This window comes from Lathamus discolor, chromosome 2, assembly GCF_037157495.1.
Source record: "Lathamus discolor isolate bLatDis1 chromosome 2, bLatDis1.hap1, whole genome shotgun sequence".
Taxonomy (NCBI): Eukaryota; Metazoa; Chordata; class Aves; order Psittaciformes; family Psittacidae; genus Lathamus; species Lathamus discolor.
In genome coordinates, this window is record NC_088885.1 from 137,554,362 (window position 1) to 137,573,943 (window position 19,582).

The window sequence follows — 19,582 nt, forward strand, 5'->3', positions numbered from 1 at the left end:
ACACAGGTGTGCCACCTAATTCCCATAAATTGCAAAAGCATCTGAGCATGAAGGGTCATGTAAAATAAGTAGATGTTACAAACCTCACGTTTGAAATGTGTGGCGATGACGTGGTGAAACTCTCTGAGGGTTATGTTGGGCATCTTGGTCATTATCGCTGTCACTAGAAAAACAAAAACCTTCACACATGGTAAATCCAGAATGTGTAAATCAAAAATGATTTTGGTTCCTGCAGCAGTAATGGTCTAAAGCAGTTTGACCTAAAGCACATTTCTTTCGCCACACTAAATCTTTGATATATGGGCTTTCTAAAGTCTCTAAATTAAACACTTCACCTTCTGCCAACCGATAACAGTATTTGAAATGAATTGAAGCGGAGGTGCAGAACAGGTGAGTCTGCAACTGAGTAATGCAAACTTGGTTTTTATTAAAGTACAGGCCTATGACAGTTCATCTAAAGAATAGTTTAGAGTATATTAAATAGCTTTTTTTATGGGACTACCTCCAGTGTTACTGTTTAACAATTCAGGTGGTTTCAGTCATGCTTTTAAATCCTAGGGGAAATATCTGGAGAATGTAAAAGACATTAAACCTAAAGAAATGTTTCCTATAAACTAAAGCTTAAACAAGGAATATCCTTTCTGACATTCTTAATACCATTTTATAATTCCAAAGAAGTCCTACTAACTTCTAGCAGAGCTTTAAAAGTTCTGCAGACACACTACTATTTTCTTTCGGGTTTGTAAGATGCAAATACTCAAAGGATTGTAACTGCTGAATGAGAATCTGTACCATCTTTTAAAATGGATTTTTGTGGTCCGAGGGAAGAAAAGCATTATGCACGCAGGCTGAGGGAACGACAAAGTGCTTCAGCCTTGAACTTTTCTTCTTGTGCATTTCTACAATATTGATGCAGTAGAAATATGATTTCCATGCAAGTTTTAGATTCTTTTAAAGTCCCTAATAGAGGTTTGCTATGTATAATTTTTTTTCTAATGGAAAGTTTACCGGGTATATGATGCATGCTGGCCTCTTCATGTCCCTGACAAGGTTATAAATGATGCTTTAATTATGAAATTAGCATGCCAGTACCACATTACTACAGTGACCTCTTGTTTGTATGGACATTTTCTTCGTGTCGTGCTGCAAAATCACTCCTATATTTCCAGCGAAGGGCTTGATTTTTCCCTCCCACCCGTATTTCAGTCTTAGCTCCATCAGACCTTGCACAAGATTTGACACTGAGCTTTTCCCGGATGTTGCAGCACTGAGCCCGGTGTCCAGGGCCTTCCAAGCAGCAGGATTTCAACTACTGGTCTCCCCACAGAAGAGCAAACCCCGAGCACACAGGCAGAATTTCTCTTCCCACCTCATACACCTACATCGCTGTTTAAGCTTATTGCTGGAGTCAGCAGAATTCAATGGGTCTATGTTTTATCTGAACCACTGTTGGTACCCATTTTCCATGAGAGTGAATGTTATTTTCAGAGCAGTTGCTGCTGTGGGAGGATCCCAAGGACCTCCAGAAGGTACCATCTCCATGGTGGTGCCTGAACCAGGTGAGCCTGGAGCCAGCCAAGATGCTTCCCACCATCTTTCCTGCTTTGCAAAAGCCATAGGATTTATAAATTACTTTTCCTACTGCACTGAAGGGATCTGTAGTTGTGAGTCAAGATCAGACTGCTCATAGGCCAGGCTGGGCAAGCCAGTGTTAGGCATCTTCTGGTTGGCAGGTGCCACCAGCCGGGTTAGCAAACAAAGGGACTTTCTTCCATGTTGATCTGATGCCCTTGGGCTATTCACTGAAGCTGTGAAAGCTCAGTCTCCCACACAGCATTTCGGGAAGCTCCAGGACGGACTGCTTCAGCTTTCCAGCCTGCACCCAGAACTCCCGGGCACCTGCATGGCTGCAGCACCCACTGCCTTGCTGGGGCTTGCTTAAATCTTGCATCACTTCAGGACAGAGACGCAGAGAGCAGAGTCTGAAGGGGACAAACCGCAGCATTTGTTTTTCATATGCTCTCCTGGCTTGTGATTCTGGTGCTAAATTATCGTCCTTTCACCTGGAACTCTGCTGCTGTAAGGAAGGGCCAGGCACTGTTCTACAGCACATGCTGCTCCTGGCTTATAGCTCATGGCTCCAGCAGATGTTCCTTCTCTTCAAGGTAGTAGGAACTTTCTTGGTCATTTTCCTGCCCTCCTCTTGGCCCCATGCAAATCCCAGTTGAGTTGACATCTGGAAACAGGCCTTTAGGTTATGGCCAAGACCCCAGCGTGCAGTCATACAGTGTTTGACTGATGACTGGTTCCCAGAAACCAATGTGTAGGAGGACCGAAGCCTCACTAGGAGTTTTTATTACATTCACAACCTAGTTTGACTAGTTTTTTAATGGTCCGTCAGTATAGAAAAATCATTTTGGAGCAGTTTTATTGTAACTGTCCTAACTGATTAAACTTTCTAACCACATGCATGGCCTCCCTCCTGCAAGCAGGAGGGCAAGCTGTGGTGTTAATACTTACATTATCTGCATATAAGGTTTGTGTTTATTTTTCAGTTCATCTTTTCTTGGCATATACTCTTGCTTTCTTGATCTCTGGGTGACTGCATTCACTATATTTAGCTATAACCCTCTGTCAAAACAAAATAATTTAAAAAAGAAAAGCAACTTACTGAATTATACCAAGCTAATGCCTTACAAGAGCTGTAGCTCAACAAAGAAGATAACATGATAAAAACTCCAGCCATGAAATTCAGTACAGGAACAGAAACATTGCTGTCAAGAAGCGGAAAATGTGCTTATGTAACGTTATCTGCAAACGGTTACAGCTGCTGTTGATGTTAACCATTCTGAACAGGTCATGGACACGCTAAATAAAGAGCCATTCTCCCTAACAGCTGTCCACAAAAGGAGATGATTTCCTGATTCACTGGGCTGAGTGCTGGCATAAGGGGTATTAAGGGGTTACTCTGTATTTACATCATCATCGCCAAGAATACAGTTATAGCTTGGTCTAGTTAATTGTCCTGACAAGGATGCAGAGCTGGCCTGGTTAAGTAATTAGACCTGCAAGGGAAAAGGGAGTTGTGTGTGGAAGGAGCTAATGCATTCAGTTATAATGAGCTGCTGTTGCAGCAAAGCTATCTTTTGTGAACGGTGGTTTATTCTAACCGAAACAGGAACTTGTGCCTTGCAATATTTCAAAACGATTTGGAACATTCGTTTTAGAGGGTGTGTTTTCTTGAAGTAATAACAAGAATTACAAGACAGTAAAACATCTTTAGAGGCAGTTTTTCAGCCAGCGATCTTAAAGCGTTTCACAATTGTAAATCACTAGAGCCTACACTAGGCGGGAAGATTAGTTTTGTTACCTCCACTTCATGTATGAGATAAGAGAAGGACCTGGGCCGCATTTCAGTTTGAAATCATGTCATTGCTCCACTGTAGGACCCATTCCTCCCTGGGGCACGCACTCAGCAGCACTAACAAGTGTCCTGGAGAAGCAGTCCAAATTTAGCCAAAACAAAATGGAGCAGAATAGACCAAATGTCTTTTGATCAAATATTTAGGTGAAAGGATTGTGCTGTCCAGCTTTTCCTGCTTTGATTTTCTGGAAGGAACCGCCACGCTGGCAACCAGTGCCAGTATAATGATTACTTAGTAAGTACAGGCCTTGCCTGCCATTGCCCATGATGGCAGGTTTTCTGCTGCAGAGCTCCCCAAGAGATGTCCTTTGCCAGTTTGTGTCAGATACAAATCCAATGTGCAGAGAGAAGACAGCCCATGCCACATACAAAGCAAAAAGTAAATCCTCAGCCCTCCAGGAAACGTTTGGCAGCTGAGCCTTCCCAAAGTGTCCCAGCCAAACTCACTGAAACTGGTTTTTGGTGTGGGGAGCTCCTGATTTAGTAGATCACAGAAAGTTTTGTAAGCTGTTAATTATAGAGTGCACTAATTGAATGGCTCCTGAATGACTTGTGAGATTAACTTACAGTGGTTTGCTTCTTTTTGCTTATGCAGCCCACCAATTTTCCCTACAAGGAAGAGATTATGTCTGTGAACCCTACGTGTCTGGTTGTGATTATCCTCCTTTTCATAAGTATCATTTTGGCTTTTAAGGTAAGTACATTACTGTGTATAATGTCCACTCCTGGTCCTGGATGGAATGTCCCTTGCCTGGGGGGCCTGGCTTTAGAAGAGATCTGGGGAACTACAGACCAGGCAGCCTGACAGCCGTACAAAGCATTATGGAAAAAAGGCAGAAAATCTCATAGCAAACACATGAACATATAGGCCTCAGTGGGGAAACGTGATGCTGTAGGGGCAACTCATAACATAAATCCTTTGAAGGAGCAGGTTGTTTAGTGGACAGGGGAGAGCCTGTTGATACAGATTTCTTGTTTTTTCAAAAGGTCTGTGGCAGAGTCTGTCATCAAAGGCTTTAAAGACCACCCTCAGATGTGCAGGGACAAGAGAAAAGGTCATCTCACAGACCATAGCTAGGAAATAGAGAATAAGGATAAATCACTGTTTTTTACAATAGCGAGACTCATGCTCATGAAAGATCGGGGAAGGAAATCTACAATACCACTTTTTTGCAATGTCATCCAAAACGGAGAAAACAGTCAGCCAAGAAAGCTTTGCAGAAAGAGCTCATGGCACTGAGTGACTGGGCAGTGAAATGGCAGAGAAGCTTAGCGGTGACAAATTCCAAGTGGTGGACACAGAGGAAGCACAATCTTGTTTAGCAGACACTGCAGTAGACTCTGAACTGAGCATGACCACCTGGAAAAGGAATCTCATAGCTGTAATAGCTAGATCTGTGAAAATATTAGCTTACTGCTCAGTTCTGATCAAACAAGTAAATAAAATGCTAAGAATATTAAGAAAGGAATAGAAAAACCAGAAATCTAAAGATTTCTTTGCCAGTTTTGATGCCTGCCACCTCTGGAAGTATGCATTTACTTCTGGTGCCTTATCTCAGAAAGGATGTTGTAGAGCAGGCAAATAGATCCAAACAATCCCTCCTGGGCGGGATAATGTAAAGGACTGTCACACCAGGCAGCAAAAGGACACGGGGAGTGATGATTTAGTTGCTGTTACGTAAACCTCACGGGTGAGGCTCTAGCTGTGGTAGATACCAGATAAAGGGGAGATGTAGTATCACCCAGCACAGCCAGAAAGGGCTCATGTGAAACCACTACACCCAGGTTTCTGGTCCAGCAAGGTCCACCCCCACCTGCTGTGCAGAGCAGAAGTCCAAAAGGAGCTCAGAATAAGATCACACGAATCAGCATATGAAAACAACCACCTGTGGCTCAGCAAGTCCCTGAGCCTTGGACCTCCTGCAAAGTACGCTGGTATGTTTGCCCTCTTCTTGCACCCTCCTGCAAGTTTCTCACAGCACAGTGCTGCCGCTCTTGTGTTTCTTGTGTTGGGTTTTATTTCAGAATAGTTCTTGCTCTTTCTGTGCAGAGCAATTATGCGTTAGACTAGAGAAGTCCCAAAGAGCCACAACGACACTGGGGATGTTGCTTCCAGACAGCACATTTGACAACACGAACAAGGAAAGTTTCTGTGACAAAAGAGGTAGATTAGATTATTGAAGATACTTCAAAATTGAAGGGAAAGAACCCAAACCCAACAAACGGGGTGTTTTAAGGTACTGTTGGAAGTGATCTTCAGTTTTTTTCTGTCATTTAGAAATATAATTTAGCCTTCTGGCTTTACGTGTTCACAGCCATACAGCTGATTTTTTTGCACCTTTAAGAAATACGAATGAATGATAAACACGTGGGTGTGCCAGGTGCCACAAGGGATGTGACCTTAAATTTCTCAGATGCAAGCATTAGCTCATTTTTACCCCAGGCTGGTCTGGTATTTTGTTGACCTAAGTATGGCAGGGAAGTCATAAGCTTATAAAGAAAAAGTGGAACTAAAATTGGAATGGGAAAAATACTTACTACAGAAGAAAGAAACCCAAGAAATAGCAAAAAAGACTAGTTTTGTTTCAAAGTGGCGGACACATGTTTTATGTTTTTTTTTCCAAGAGTATATGCGGTTCATATAATGCTCATTCTAGCAACATATTATCATGCAAATGAATCACAAAAATATGACTCATGCAGAAACACATACTAAATTATAGTTAGCATTTTCATTTGAATTTCTTGTGTTCCCAGAAGAGCTGCTACGCAGATTTATGTAGTCTGCTCCATGAAAAGAAAGCTGGACACTATGAGATGCATCACACTTTATCACTGATAGACTTAACAGATGGTACCACATTTATACATCGAAACTGAAAAGGTTGAGCTCCCTCTCCCTCTGGAGTTCAACTAGAAATAAGGAGAGAAACCAAAACGTAGCCTAGGAAAAGCTACAGTAGTAAAAGCTGCATTCAGCTGGTGGGAGATACGAAACAGAATCACGTAACTCCTTAGAAACATTTGGCATCATTATGCTTTTGTTTTGAGTACATGTAAAGGAAAGCACTGCTGAGCAGAAACCAAGATACAGCAGTATAATATGGTGGTTTTGTGCTTTGCAGTAGTGGGATTACAAAAAGGGAAAGGGGAGAAGAGAGGGTAGCAAAAAAGGGAGCCAGCTAGCTACATGTAAGCGCTTGTCTTTTTAGTCCTTAGGATTTACTTGGATCTGAAGCAGCTAATGGATATTCCAGGTGCTTTCATGCAGAATCTTTTTCAGGGTAGACCAAAATGTGTTATGCCATTTATTGTGTTTGTTTAGAAACTGAACCAGAGTTACATACCATGAAACATATGTGTTTCCTATCTGGCTGAGGAAGGACATCCAGCAGCACAAATGTATTTATATACATGTACACAGGATTTCAAACAGCATATGGCCAACACGGTGTTTTTTGATCCGTGCCTTACTCTGGAGCCAGTTTGGAGAACAGGGGCTTCGTTTCCTCTGGCCAGTCCCAGCTGCTGAGACAGAATGGTTGAGGCTTCAACCTCTCCCTCCTCACCCTGGGGAAAGATCCCCAGGCCCAAATGAGCTAAGCTCTGGTGACCACAGACACAACCAGAACAGGTTGCCCTGAGTACTCTGCAGCTGGAGAGTATTAGACTCTTCTTTTCTGGCCCTTCTTTTACTGGAAAGGAGATAAGAAAAACTAGTTGCCAGTGGGACAGCTAAAAGATATTCCAGTTCAGTGAGACAGGCTGGTCTTCAGCAAATGCTATATGAACCCTGATCTCCGTAATATGCCTATAACCTGCATGTACAAGGTGTTGAGCCTGGAGATGAGACCACTGCATGTTCTGGTGTCATCAGCACATGGGAAAGGGTAATGTCAAATGAAGTTCTGTGCTCACCCTGAGACATTTCATGCCCAAGAGGGATGGCTCCTAGCAGGGAGAACCCTGACCTGCAGCACATCACCCCAGTGTCTGCTACCTTCCTGCAGCAATGATGGAGCAGCAGTCGAGACACAAACACAGCCCTAACAGCCAAGCTCTGATCCCTGCTCCCGGGAATGGCCAACACAGAGCCATGAGGTTGCCTGGGATAGGTCCCAGCACTGGGTTTGCTGGTGGCAGTGTTCTTACAGGAGAAGCATCTCTAAAGCAAGGGTCATTTGCTTTAAATAACATATATGTATATGTGACTTGTGAGACAACAGATGATGTCCTGGCCCATAACCATTGCATGCCAGTGGTTTGACATCATTAATTCTTGGATTTCTTTACAACTGCAAAGAAATGCAATATTTGCAGCCTTTTTATACTCACAAGATAGTGAGAAGATAAGATTTAACTGCAGATTTCATTAGCATAGCAGCCCATTGCTTCTTCTGCAGCACCAACATGTGAAATACACATGGCCAACTGGTCTGCCATTAGCATCCGTTTAAAATCTTCATCTAAATTTTGTTTTTTGTAGAAATCTTCATCTGATTTTCACCAGTTACTGCAGACCAGCCCAGCTCTGTATATAGAAAATTCACAGCAGATGGAAGAATAAAATGGGACTTGGTGCAGACATCTCCAAACCCAAGGGAGCTCTGTCGGGTCTGTGGCGTTCACCCTGCGCTTGCTGCCAGTGAGGGAGCAGCCCAGAGGGCTGCTTTGACCCAGATAGGCAGATTTCTTGCTGTGTTACAAGAAACAGCAGGATACAGCAGCCTCTGATTTCCACAGAGATGCTGGTCAGTCATCTGGTCGGACACATGTCTGATGAGCAGAAGTTGTGCAGTACATTACTTCGTTATGCTGCTTAACAAGTGCATACGCAGTAACAACAGCAAGAGGCAGGGTTAGAAATTTTTGTGGGTTTCAGTTCCTCAGGGGCTCAAGTCATTTCTCACCATTCAAAGGGGAAGACTGAAATGTAGTAGAAGCAGGCACAGTGCCTGTTTCCACATTTAGCTCTTCTTGTGCACCCTTCCTTTCACGTGGTGGCTGCTTGGGGCTGCCCCCAAAAGGTGGCTGTCAGCAGCCTGTGCCATGGTATGCAGGAATACCACTAAGGGTGGATTAGGCTGCAGTGATTTAATGCCTTTACACAAGGTCTATTCCAAATGTGAATATTGGTCTCCTGAGAGAAAAACTGATATATTTATATACCGCATGTCCAGCAACACATTTTAAAGCACTATTTGAAAGCTCAGCCAAGTTTTTCAAGAAAAACATGGTAACTGAGTCAGCAATCCCATATAACGGTGCAGCAGCATCGTTAGAAAACAATGATTAGGAACAAGTTTAAAGAAGTTACAGGTTGAGGAAAATGAGTTTCCATGACTCATGATTTGCAGGCCAAAGCACTTGGACAAGTCCATGCTCCAAAAGCTGCTGTTGTTGCTCTCAGATGTATGTGGGTCACTGTCTCGGAGCCAATTAACTTGGTGTGTGCTGGCTAACGACCTCTTTGATTCAAGGGCTGGAAGAGACCTCACCCACTGACAAACAACCCGCGCATGCGGGAGCAGGACTGATTAGAGCTAGGGCTCAGAGCTGGAAGAGCTGTAGGAGTTCACTGTGGGGTTAAATGTGGTTTATTCACTACATGTAATGGAATTGGAGCATTTAAAAATAAATCTGCTAGCGTCTCCCAGATAAGACTGTATTATCTGAAATGGGGCTTCCCTCAGTTTGGATTTTGACAGGAGTATAGAAATTGGTCTGCAAATAGGGTAGGCTTAATGTAAAAGGTGTCTTACAAAGTCGGGCTATATCCCCACGGAAGAGTACTGTATTCAGTCTCTGTTCTGTACTAGTTCTCATGCCTTTCTCAGCACATAGTATCTGAGCATTGAAAGCTACTGAACTACTTATTACTATTTATAATTGACAATGGCATTTTATTTAATTCTGAAAAAGGTGCAGTTTTCCATGCATATGCTTTTGCTCCACTTGTTTCAGTAGCCTGGGGCAGGTTTTAGTAGCTTACGCTGTAGAGCCAGCCTGACCTTCCCTTTGGGACTCTGCTGCTCCAGAAGCCTTTTGCTCTCCCCATTTGATGGTCAGAAGTACTGGGATGTCTGCAACACCTCCAAGTCACCCAGGCTCTGTAAGATGCCGTAGAGAAGAGGAAACAAACTTACTGGATTTCAGCCAGCTCAGCCCTGGCTGAAAAACCTTCCTGATCTGCAAGAGAGCCATCAGTGAGTCATGTGGCGTCCTGAAAAACACAGCTCATGTGTGACAGCTCTGGAGAGGGAGGAAGCACAGGGCAGCTCAAAAGGATAAGAGGCTTTTGGAAGGTCATCTGTGCAAGTGAGTCATAGAAGTATGACTCACTCAGTGAGGCACAGATGCAAATCCAATCAGCGCTCCCAGTTTAATTTGCACGCGCTAGGTTCGTGAAAGAATTGCTATACAGAACCTACTAAGTAAAAATATAAGTTGGGTGCTATCAAAACACATTGTTCTCACCACTGTCATGTGTAACTACATGGGAAGCAGAGAGCTCCAGAGGGATCTGCTTAGTCCCATCAGCCTTGTCCCTGGCATGCTGAGAATCTGCTTCCTGCTCCTGCACATGTGTTACTGCCTCCCGTCGTTCTTCCAGTCACTTTGCACACCTCTGCTGGCCAAACTGGAATCTCTCCTGCTGGTGAAGGAGATGATGGACATGAGCACTTTGCCCAACCAGTTCCAAAATAAGCGGAGACAGCTAGCTGTTTGCCAGGGAGCAGCCCCACCCAGGGCCAAGCGAGCTCCAAGAACAAAACCAGTGAAGTTTGTGATTCTGTGGTAGGAGTATTGCTACAATAGCAGTTTGTTTTGCTTTATACTGAAAAAAAGGAGAATAATTTGTAATAGTGGTTAAAAGGTTACAAATAATGTCAGATTTCAATTAAAACTTTAACACTGGCATGTTCCTCTAGACAGGCAAGAATAGGAAGACCCCTGACCATTCCAATCATATGGAATATATTGATTTAATGTCAGATTAAGTGAAACAGAGTATTAGAACAATCAGCTGATATATAGGATCACCACAAAGTCATTGGCCAGGTCAGGCCAGGACAGAAGACAAGGAGGGTTTCCTGTAATTTGCTGGGTGTTTCTTCAGTCCCCGGCGTGCTTGTGCTCTTTTTACTGGGGTTTGCTTCCAGTTTCTGTTAACCCCCCGTTGATGATATTTAAACATCCTTCCCATGGAGGAATTCAAAACTGATTTCTGTTCACTTTTAGCTGCTGTCCCTGAGAATTCTGCATCTGCAGTACCACCTCTTTTGCCACAGTCTTCATTTTATGTAGTAAAACTCACCCCTGATGGTACGCAGTGTCCCATGCACAGTAATGCAGTGCCTGACTGAACTCATCCCTGTATTTCTAGAGAGGTGTAAGAAAGAAAGACAGCATATGTGACCTGCTCATTTAAGGAAAATGGGGGTTATATACACAAAATGATGTTACTTTAGCTATATTCAGGCCCAAAGAGACCTCTTCTTTTCAAATGAATTAGTCTACCTGAAGAATATTACTACTACCTGTAATAGCAAATATCTGGAATGGTAAATTTCATTCAGGTAGGTCTAGGTTGCTGTATCTCTGCCTAGATGGAGTAGCTCGTAGTGCAACACAAGTATCAATAATCACAGAATCATATAATCACAGAATGGCTTGGGTTGCAAGGGACCTTCAAAGGTCATCTAGTCCATCCCTCTGCTGTGGGCAGGGACGCCTTCTGCTAGATCAGGTTGCTCAAAGCCCCATCCAGCCTGGCTGTGAACACTTTCAGGGATGGGGCATCCGCAACTTCTCTGGGCAACCTGTGCCAATGTCTCACCACCCTCACTGTAAAAAGTTTACTCCTTTTGTCCAGTCTAAACCTTTTCAGTTTAAAGCCATTGCCCCTTGTCCTGTCACTACAGGCCTTGGTAAAATGTCTCCATCTTTCTTAGAAGCTCCTTTTATATATTGAAAGGCCACAGTAAGGTGTCCCTGGAGCCTTCTCAAGGCTGAACAGCCCCTACTATAATTATGAGTAATGGTGTTGGATTACTCACAGAGCCCCTACACATACTTACAGTCAGTGCAACCAGCAAAGTGACTGTCCCTTGCTTCTAGCAGGCTCATAAGCTTGTTTATATAAGAACAGAAATGCTCTAACAGAAAACTGCATAGTTTATTTTTCTGCACACAATAATAAATCCCTTTTCTTTTCAGGGTTACTTGATAAGCTGCGTGTGGAACTGTTACCGATACATTAATGGCAGAAACAACTCAGATGTGCTGGTGTACATTACCACCAATGACACTGCGGTAAGGATGTTAGATCACAAACATTTGTCTAATATTATATATTTAATAGCTTTATTTTACATTAAATTATGACTCCTTAGTTAACCATATTAATTCTTTTGAGAGTCCTCATCTGTTGGTTATGTTTAGACCTGAGATTCAACAGACTGGTGTACTGTGGTTATAAATTACATCTACTGCTATAATACTGCTTTTATGCATATAATCTGTTAAAGAATCAGTGTTAAGCATAAACTACAGTTTACCTTGTGGCCACAGGAACGGCCCCCAGTTCTGAGCTCTTCCGCTGTGTGATGGTCTGGACACTGTGGGGGGAGACTGATTAGGACCCATGGATGCCATAGTATACAGAGATGTGGATTTCACTGTAGAAACTGTCATTTAGGACACTCAACATCTGATGTAGTGCTTTACACACTCACAGAGAGGAGCTAAAAGGCAACAAAAGTTCAGGGATTCGTCTCCCAGCACGTGATGGGCTTTGTATATTAAGGAGGCAGAAGAAAAAAGGAGATCAACATGAAAGGAATGAATAAGCAGGTTTTAACCTCAAAGAATGGAAGGTTCATTTTACAGAAGGTTAGTTACAACATGGGTACGTGCAGAGCTTGGCTGCTAAGCAAGGTCTTGCTTGTTGCAGAAGGCACTGAAGAACACAAGAAGAAAGAGTCCCTGGAAAGAGCCAGTTCTGTTTGCAGCAGTATCTCCGTGGAGCTGCTCGGTTCCACCCAGGCTACACACTGAGAGCACTGTGCCAAATTGGTCCCTGGGGTGACTCCACTGGCTTATGTAATAAGGGTCTTTACATCATTTACATAACAGAATAAGAGCAGCATGAACTCGGCCCTCTGGATCATCTGGGTAAAATTTGAGGATTGCCTTCCTCAGGTTTTCCTAATCATGGGTGGTCTCCACACACTGAGGTATTAGACCTCAACTTTAAACCACTGGAATGAGTATTCCTTTGCAGCTGTGAAAAAAAAAGCCACTTAGAAAACTATTACTACTCTTGCATGAAAGCTGTGACTCTTGCATAGTTATTTGTGTTCAATACCTGGGGCTCTAAGAAAAGCGTAAAAAGTTCTACAGAATATGATCAGAGTTGGCAACCAAGATATTTAAGTATAAAAATACAGGTTTGTTGAAAGCTAAGAAGTATTTACTACTTTCTTTACTGGGATTTACTTTGAGTAAACCCAGGAGGTTTATGTGAAATGATTTTGATAGCTCTTTTGTTCAGCTTGTGGGTAGCTGTAACTCATCTTCAAACACTGCTAACTCTACAACCCACAGAACTGGCAGGCTTGGTGGTGGGACAGTGTCAGCTGGATTATTTTGAAAACTAAATTTACTAAGGCTTTTTAAAAGCTACATTAAAACCACTTGCTGCCTTGGCAAAGGAAAATACTTTGGTTTTCAGAGATGCCTGGTTAACAAAACCTCTCTTGGCACTTTTGTAGTTAGTAATCACCAAAGTGCTCTCAGCTGCCTCCTCATCTTTAAAGCACATGTGTTTCTGTGCAAATGGAAGCCATTTTATCCCATTTACAGATGACATATTCTTGCAGTGATAGTTTAAATTAATTTTTCTTACCTTGATCTTAAAAGACAGCTACAGAAGAGGCAGGTTTTGAGAAATGCTGTGCATTCCTAGCTAGTGCCCTGACCGTTTGGCTCTTCTTTCCTTAATATTCACACTTCCTTAATTTGAATATGGTCTTGCGTTCAGGTATGATGCATCTGTGGTTCATTCTTTCTACATCAGTGAAATGAGATGAGATTCGGTTAAATCCTTATCATTCTCCACTGTGGATCCAAAGATTGTTGTTCCCTTCCTTTGCCCCCTCAAATTCGATTCAAAAAGATACTTTTTTTCTATGTCTACATTGAGAGACACCAGCAAGAGCCCCTCTTTGGATGACTGTAAAAAAGTAAGCTCAACATAATGGATAAAAATGGTTTCAAAAATGGAAGTGTGGAAGAATATGGCTTTGAAAGTTGAGTGCTGAGGATCTTTGAGAGTTTAGGACTCTTGAAGAAACCTCATGAAATTTAGAACTGCTGTGATAGGTCACTGCTGTCTGTTGAATTGTATAATATTCCTCCAACACTCAAGTGTGCTTTTGTAGTAAAACAATGTTTTCTTATTTTTATTGATGCTCAGAAACTTCTTTCGGTAGGGCTCCTTTACACTGACGTGCCTCTGAATTCTAGACTACCGGGTTCTTAAAAAATGTGGGTCAGTCTCTGCTCTCTGTTTTGAAAGAAATGGCTCATTTTTAGACTCAAAACTGCTACATGAATTCCAACAGAGCTGCAGCTCATTTCTGCAGGGCATATTCTCATCCTCAGGGATGTTTTTTTGATATATACGTATCTTCATTGCTGAAAGAATACCAATCTGTACAAATAGAGGTGAAAATCTAAGTTTAATTATGGGGCTGGGCATAAGAGCTACAATTAGAATAGCAAGCTTTAAATATGCCCCAACACTTCCAAAATTTACAGATCAGAACCCACCTAATATCCCTTGTACTGCGTAGTAATTGATATATCACATCTACACTTTACACGTAATCTTTTTTTAAGTTATTAGGTTTGCAAGTGCTAGACACTGTATTACAAAGAAAAAAGCATTTAGAATAAAGTTTAGATATAGGCTACAGTATGGGTTAGTTTACTGCCAGGGTTAAAAGATCCAGTTTAGATATTTACATGATTAGAAATTCAGAATGTTTCTCCAGTTACATTAGTATTTTCAATGGAGCGAAGAAATTTATTACTCAAATGCTTTATTATTGTGTCTTCTATTTTTTTTGTGGGAGAGCTATCTTTGAAAAATACCTTAAAACTAAAATGTATACCTTAGTTCTATTATAATTTGCATTCAGAGGGAAAAAAGCAATCTCTGCCTTCAATAACATATCATCAACTAATTCATCCTTGAATTCAAAATTCTATATACCTGCAAGATTTGTACTGAAAATGGAAAGGGAATGGGTAAGCCCCTGTCCTCTACTAACTCTAATTACACACAATTAAATAGCCATAAACAATTACATTCATGTTATGGCTATTTGATGGCTGTTGTGTGCCTTTTTTTTGATGGGAGACTTATGTCTGTTGTAAGAGAAGACATGTCACCTGCAATAGCTATTTTTATCTCTTTTGTCTTTTAACATCTTGGCAAAATCAAATTCTTGGATCTTCCATTGCCAGATAAATACAATTTTACTTATACCTTCATAAAGATTATTATTTTCCCTCTTCTAACTTTTGAACTAGAAGTTGCCTGTTTTATCTGCTCAGAACCCTTGACAAATATATCTTCAATTTAAATGGAAATAGGACATTAATGACTGAGCTTTTCTCAAGAAGAACAGTCAAATCCTTACTAGCCGGGATGCTGTAGCATGAGAGGCAGGAAGGGTCCACAGTTACTTGCTGGCTGCAGCAGCTGTGAATCCTTCTGAGATGTTTAGATTACAGGTCTCTTTCATAGGAAAGTAAGACACTTCTTTAATATAGAGTGCTAGGATCTGGTTCAAGAGAGTTAGAAGTTGTGATTGTATATAATTGGTTCTCCAGTCCAGGAAGCTGTTCTGAAAATAGTAACTCGATTATCTTTTGTTTTACTGCATTTCTTAATTTGTCACTGGCTAGGTGGGTAAGCACATTTACACATCACATTGGATGCGATTTGATTAGGAGAATGGACAAGTCCTTAAGCACAGCCTTGCAGGACTGCTTTTCTGTTCCTTGGCTCTCTGCATTCAGGAAGTCTTTGGCTGATCTCACAATTAGCTTCCCCCATTTCTATGTAAAGCAAATCCATCGTGACTCTGTAAATTCATGTTGGGAGCGTCTCAACAGCAGTATTCATCTGTCATCTTCTTGGTTGGTGTCATGGTGGAAATCTACTGATGTCCTTCCAAGAGCTGAGCTTTTGCGTTTTCTGTCCTCATAAAGCACTGCTCTCCGCCAGCGCTGGTTGCTGGCACTCTGCTGCATCTGTTGTACCTTCTCTCATTCATGTTTCTTGTGAGATGCTCTGTATGGACCCTTCTCTGTTACCAGACCCCAATTCAGTAATACTTGATTTTTAACAATATTCAGCTGTCTCTGCCTTCCTACTGACTATCCAATTGTCATACCACTAAAAGCCATGGGAACAACTCAAGTGTGGACTGAACTGGGGAGGAAATTCCCAGCACTGAAATTTCCAGTTAGTTCTCCCCAGTCAAACTGGTTCTTATAAATAATGCTCATAGATCTGAACTGTAACTAACCTGGTAGATACGGTTATCGGCTACCAGATAATCTGATTCTTTTTCACTCAGACTAAGTGATTTAAGCCATCCCTTTTGCAAGTGTGCCATCTGGAAGAAAAGGGCATCCTCCCCACTGCAGGCTCTGAACGGGATATTCCTGCTGCCCCTGTTAGGTGAGAAGTCCTCCTCCTGTGGTCCTTGGTCAAAATTTAACATCACATGATTGTACCTGTCTTTGCTCAAAAAACAGACTGTGTTTGTGGATGGGGGTCCAGGAAGTACTGGACAGGGGAATGGAACCCAGATGCTGGGAAGACATGACCCCCTAGTGCTCCTGGGGCTGATAATGCTAGGACCTGGGTATCCAGCTGTGTACCTTAGTCACAGCAGAGCTTCTTAGAGATATGGTAACATCTACCCCCTCTAAGTGTTCTTCCAATATTACTCTCCCCTCATTTTCTGGAGGTATCTGTAGGAGATTTTGGCATGGCAGAAAGGTAACTCCCCTGCAGTGAACTGTAGTAACCTGAAGATTTTTATTTTCCACTTTCCCAACCTGGGATTGCTTTTTCCTGCCAACTGCTCAAGCACACCAGGGATGAAGATTAATTTTTTCACCAATTTAAACTGTGAGAGCAGTACCATGGAAATGTTCATCTAATTTGGCAAAAAATGCCAGCTTCTGAGCTCAGAAGATAACCCAAAGTCAGCCACTTTGTTCTCTGGAGCAGGAACAGCTCCTTTGTGTTCCTGGACAGCCAGGGGATTTCATTCTGTTTATTTTTAAGTCTCACTGAAGCCAATCAATGGAAGTTTTATCTCCGGTCATGCTGCCAGTGGGGATAAAATGTAAAGCCGTAAATCTCTCTTCAAAGTGGGATTTAGATCCTTATGTACTTTATCAAATCACTTCAGTAGATTCTATCTGACAGCAATTTAGCCACAACAGTTAATAAGTTACTTGTTGTTTTCAATGCAGATGTATTCCTTCTGTGGACATGAGATCAGCTAAGTAGCCTGTAATTAATCTGTCAACACTTTTGTTTGCTCTCCCTTTCTCAAAGCAATAGGAGGCCTATTTGAGAAGTGCAGGGTTAGGTCTTTCATTCCTTCTGGATGATTCCTCTGAGCAAAGGAAAAATATTCTTTGATAAGGTTGGAAAAACCATTCTTTGTGTTATTGTGTGTGGAAGACAATTAGTTTGGCTACTGGAGAAGAACCCTTAGACTCATGCCAATTAAACAGACTGAAGCAGGAGCTGGCGCCCAGAGACAGATAAACTATGCACAAGATGACAGACCCTTTGGGAACTATGATTTCCAACTACTGAGCCAGTTTTGGGATGGTACATGTTAAGAGTAGAAAACAACTTGGAGAAGAACACTGCTTTAAAGGTAACTTTCCATAATGTGGCATAAAAATCCTATAGACTTGGCAGTGTTCACTAGGTAGCTGGTCTTGTGCGACAGTTGGTATGCACAACATTATTACTGAGCCACTACATCAGAGACATCTTTCTCCAGTGAGTAGTGACCATGAGCATACTTTAAAGTGAGCAAACACCAAAAATGAATACCCCTGGCGTGACTCACTCTCTGAGCCCTTCTAAGGGCCTCCAGTTGAGTCCAGGCAGAGGAGCTCTGACCTTCCTTAGTGGAAACTGTCTGGTAAGACCTGCAAAAGGGAAAGCAGGTAAAACAGGAGGCAGAAAAGAGGAAGAAGAAGCAGGAGCAGAAATACCCAGAGCTGGAGGTAGAGGAGGTGGTTAGTTAGTAACGACATGCAATAGTCTACGTGAGACCTGGGAGTGTGGTTTAAACGCTGGATCTGTTTTTCTGCAGAATTGTGCTTGTAACATTCCCATAGCAATGTCTTTAACCTGAGAATCTTCAAAGGACTCAAGCTTCTTGTGGATGCCAGCTTTCATGTCTTGCTAGTATGCGTGTGCACTTCCTCCTCTTCTGTTTGTCTTTGCATTGCATAAAAGTATCATGACAACCTGCATCTGCCAACAAAGAGCTATTCAGTTTCTCCAGCGTTTCGTGTTCTACCTCTAGTAAATCCCATCCCGTGTGAGTTGTTCTTCAGTCTTAGCAAAGAGAATGTTTTTTCCTTTCTTTTCTTTTCTTTTCTTTTCTTTTCTTTTCTTTTCTTTTCTTTTCTTTTCTTTTCTTTTCTTTTCTTTTCTTTTCTTTTCTTTTCTTTTCTTTTCTTTTCTTTTCTTTTCTTTTCTTTTCTTTTCTTTTCTTTTCTTTTCTTTTCTTCTCTTTTCTTCTCTTTTCTTCTCTTTTCTTCTCTTTTCTTTTCTTTTTTCTTTTTTCTCTCTTCTCTTCTCTTCTCTTCTCTTCTCTTCTCTTCTCTTCTCTTCTCTTCTCTTCTCTTCTCTTCTCTTCTCTTCTCTTCTCTTTTCTCTCTCTCTTCACTTTATTTTCTCTTCGCTTCCCTTCCCTTTTTTTAACTTTCCCACCTTATCATCTGTACTCTGCTCTTTCTTCCACTGCTTTCTGGTTTGTGGAAGGATTTTGTCCTAAAATCAAGCATTTCCTGTGGTCTTCATACTACCCATTTGCTACCCATTTGCTCTCTTGCTTAGTGCTATTTGCTATTTTGTTATATCTTACCTATTACTAGGTAGCTGCTGTCAGGAGCCAGCTGTGCTGTTTGAAACACGCTATTAACAGTGACAATTTAGAGCAAATGCTCTCTTAAATTTTAAATTAAGATTTCCAAAACATTTTCATTTGTCACTACAGTCATTAAATTTACTTACAAGTTAAATTAAAAGATCAAAATATACATTTTTATCTATTTTCCCCAGTAGATTTTTATCTTACACACAAAAACTGTATTTATGTTTGCAGCTCAAATACTGGGATTATTCTAATACATAAAATTCCTACGAGATTTGCAATAGGAATAGACAAATCTGTTCTCAGTATTCATAATTAGATTAAAAGGAAGACACGAAATGGGGATGTGTAGTTTAAATCTTCCAAATCTTTTTGGATTCACTAATTTGGAGTGTTGCAATGTGGGAAGAAAGAGAATGTTTATAAATTTGCAGTGTTTCTTTACAGACCCTATTTTTCTAGCAGGGTTGATTCATTACCATCTGACAGCTGCTGTTTTGTGGACTTCAGAAAATGAGTCAAAGTCTTCAGTATAATTCAAAGGATGTGCATCGGTGCTGCAAAAGCCAGTGACAACTTAAATCCCTGTTGCCAAGGATGTATGGGTGTTAAGCTGAGCCATGTGTGAATTTTTCAGGTCAGGCTCAAATTGTAGTTACACTGTGCAATGAAGAATGGGGGAAGCCTGGATTCACTGAGGCAGGTATTGCTCAAACAGGGAAACACAGCAGGGTGCAAGAGGCAAAGTTTCTGCAGCAGTTAGCCATGTTGTGGCTTTCTACCATATTGTTGGCCCACGCTAGAATCCCTGCCCTTGTGCAGAGCTGCTCTTCCCAAAGGCGGTCCTGCCTTCAGCTCCAACACAAGCTCATCTGGTGTCTTTGAATCAAATCCCCTTGCACAGTGCAAGCCTGGCCTTTGCCAAGTGGAGGAGGAACTC

The 19,582-nt window shown here is 41.8% G+C and overlaps 1 protein-coding gene across 2 annotated transcripts in view; it reads left to right on the plus strand.

The window, feature by feature from the left end:
- LAPTM4B (lysosomal protein transmembrane 4 beta) overlaps positions 1-19,582 on the plus strand; it is a 73,558-nt gene that overhangs the window by 37,675 nt on the left and 16,301 nt on the right. For both annotated transcript variants that reach the window (XM_065668667.1, XM_065668661.1), the window contains 2 exons: positions 4,020-4,118; positions 11,645-11,740. In XM_065668667.1, coding sequence (XP_065524739.1) covers positions 4,020-4,118; positions 11,645-11,740 — 195 coding nt within the window. The remainder of the gene's footprint in view (positions 1-4,019; positions 4,119-11,644; positions 11,741-19,582) is intronic.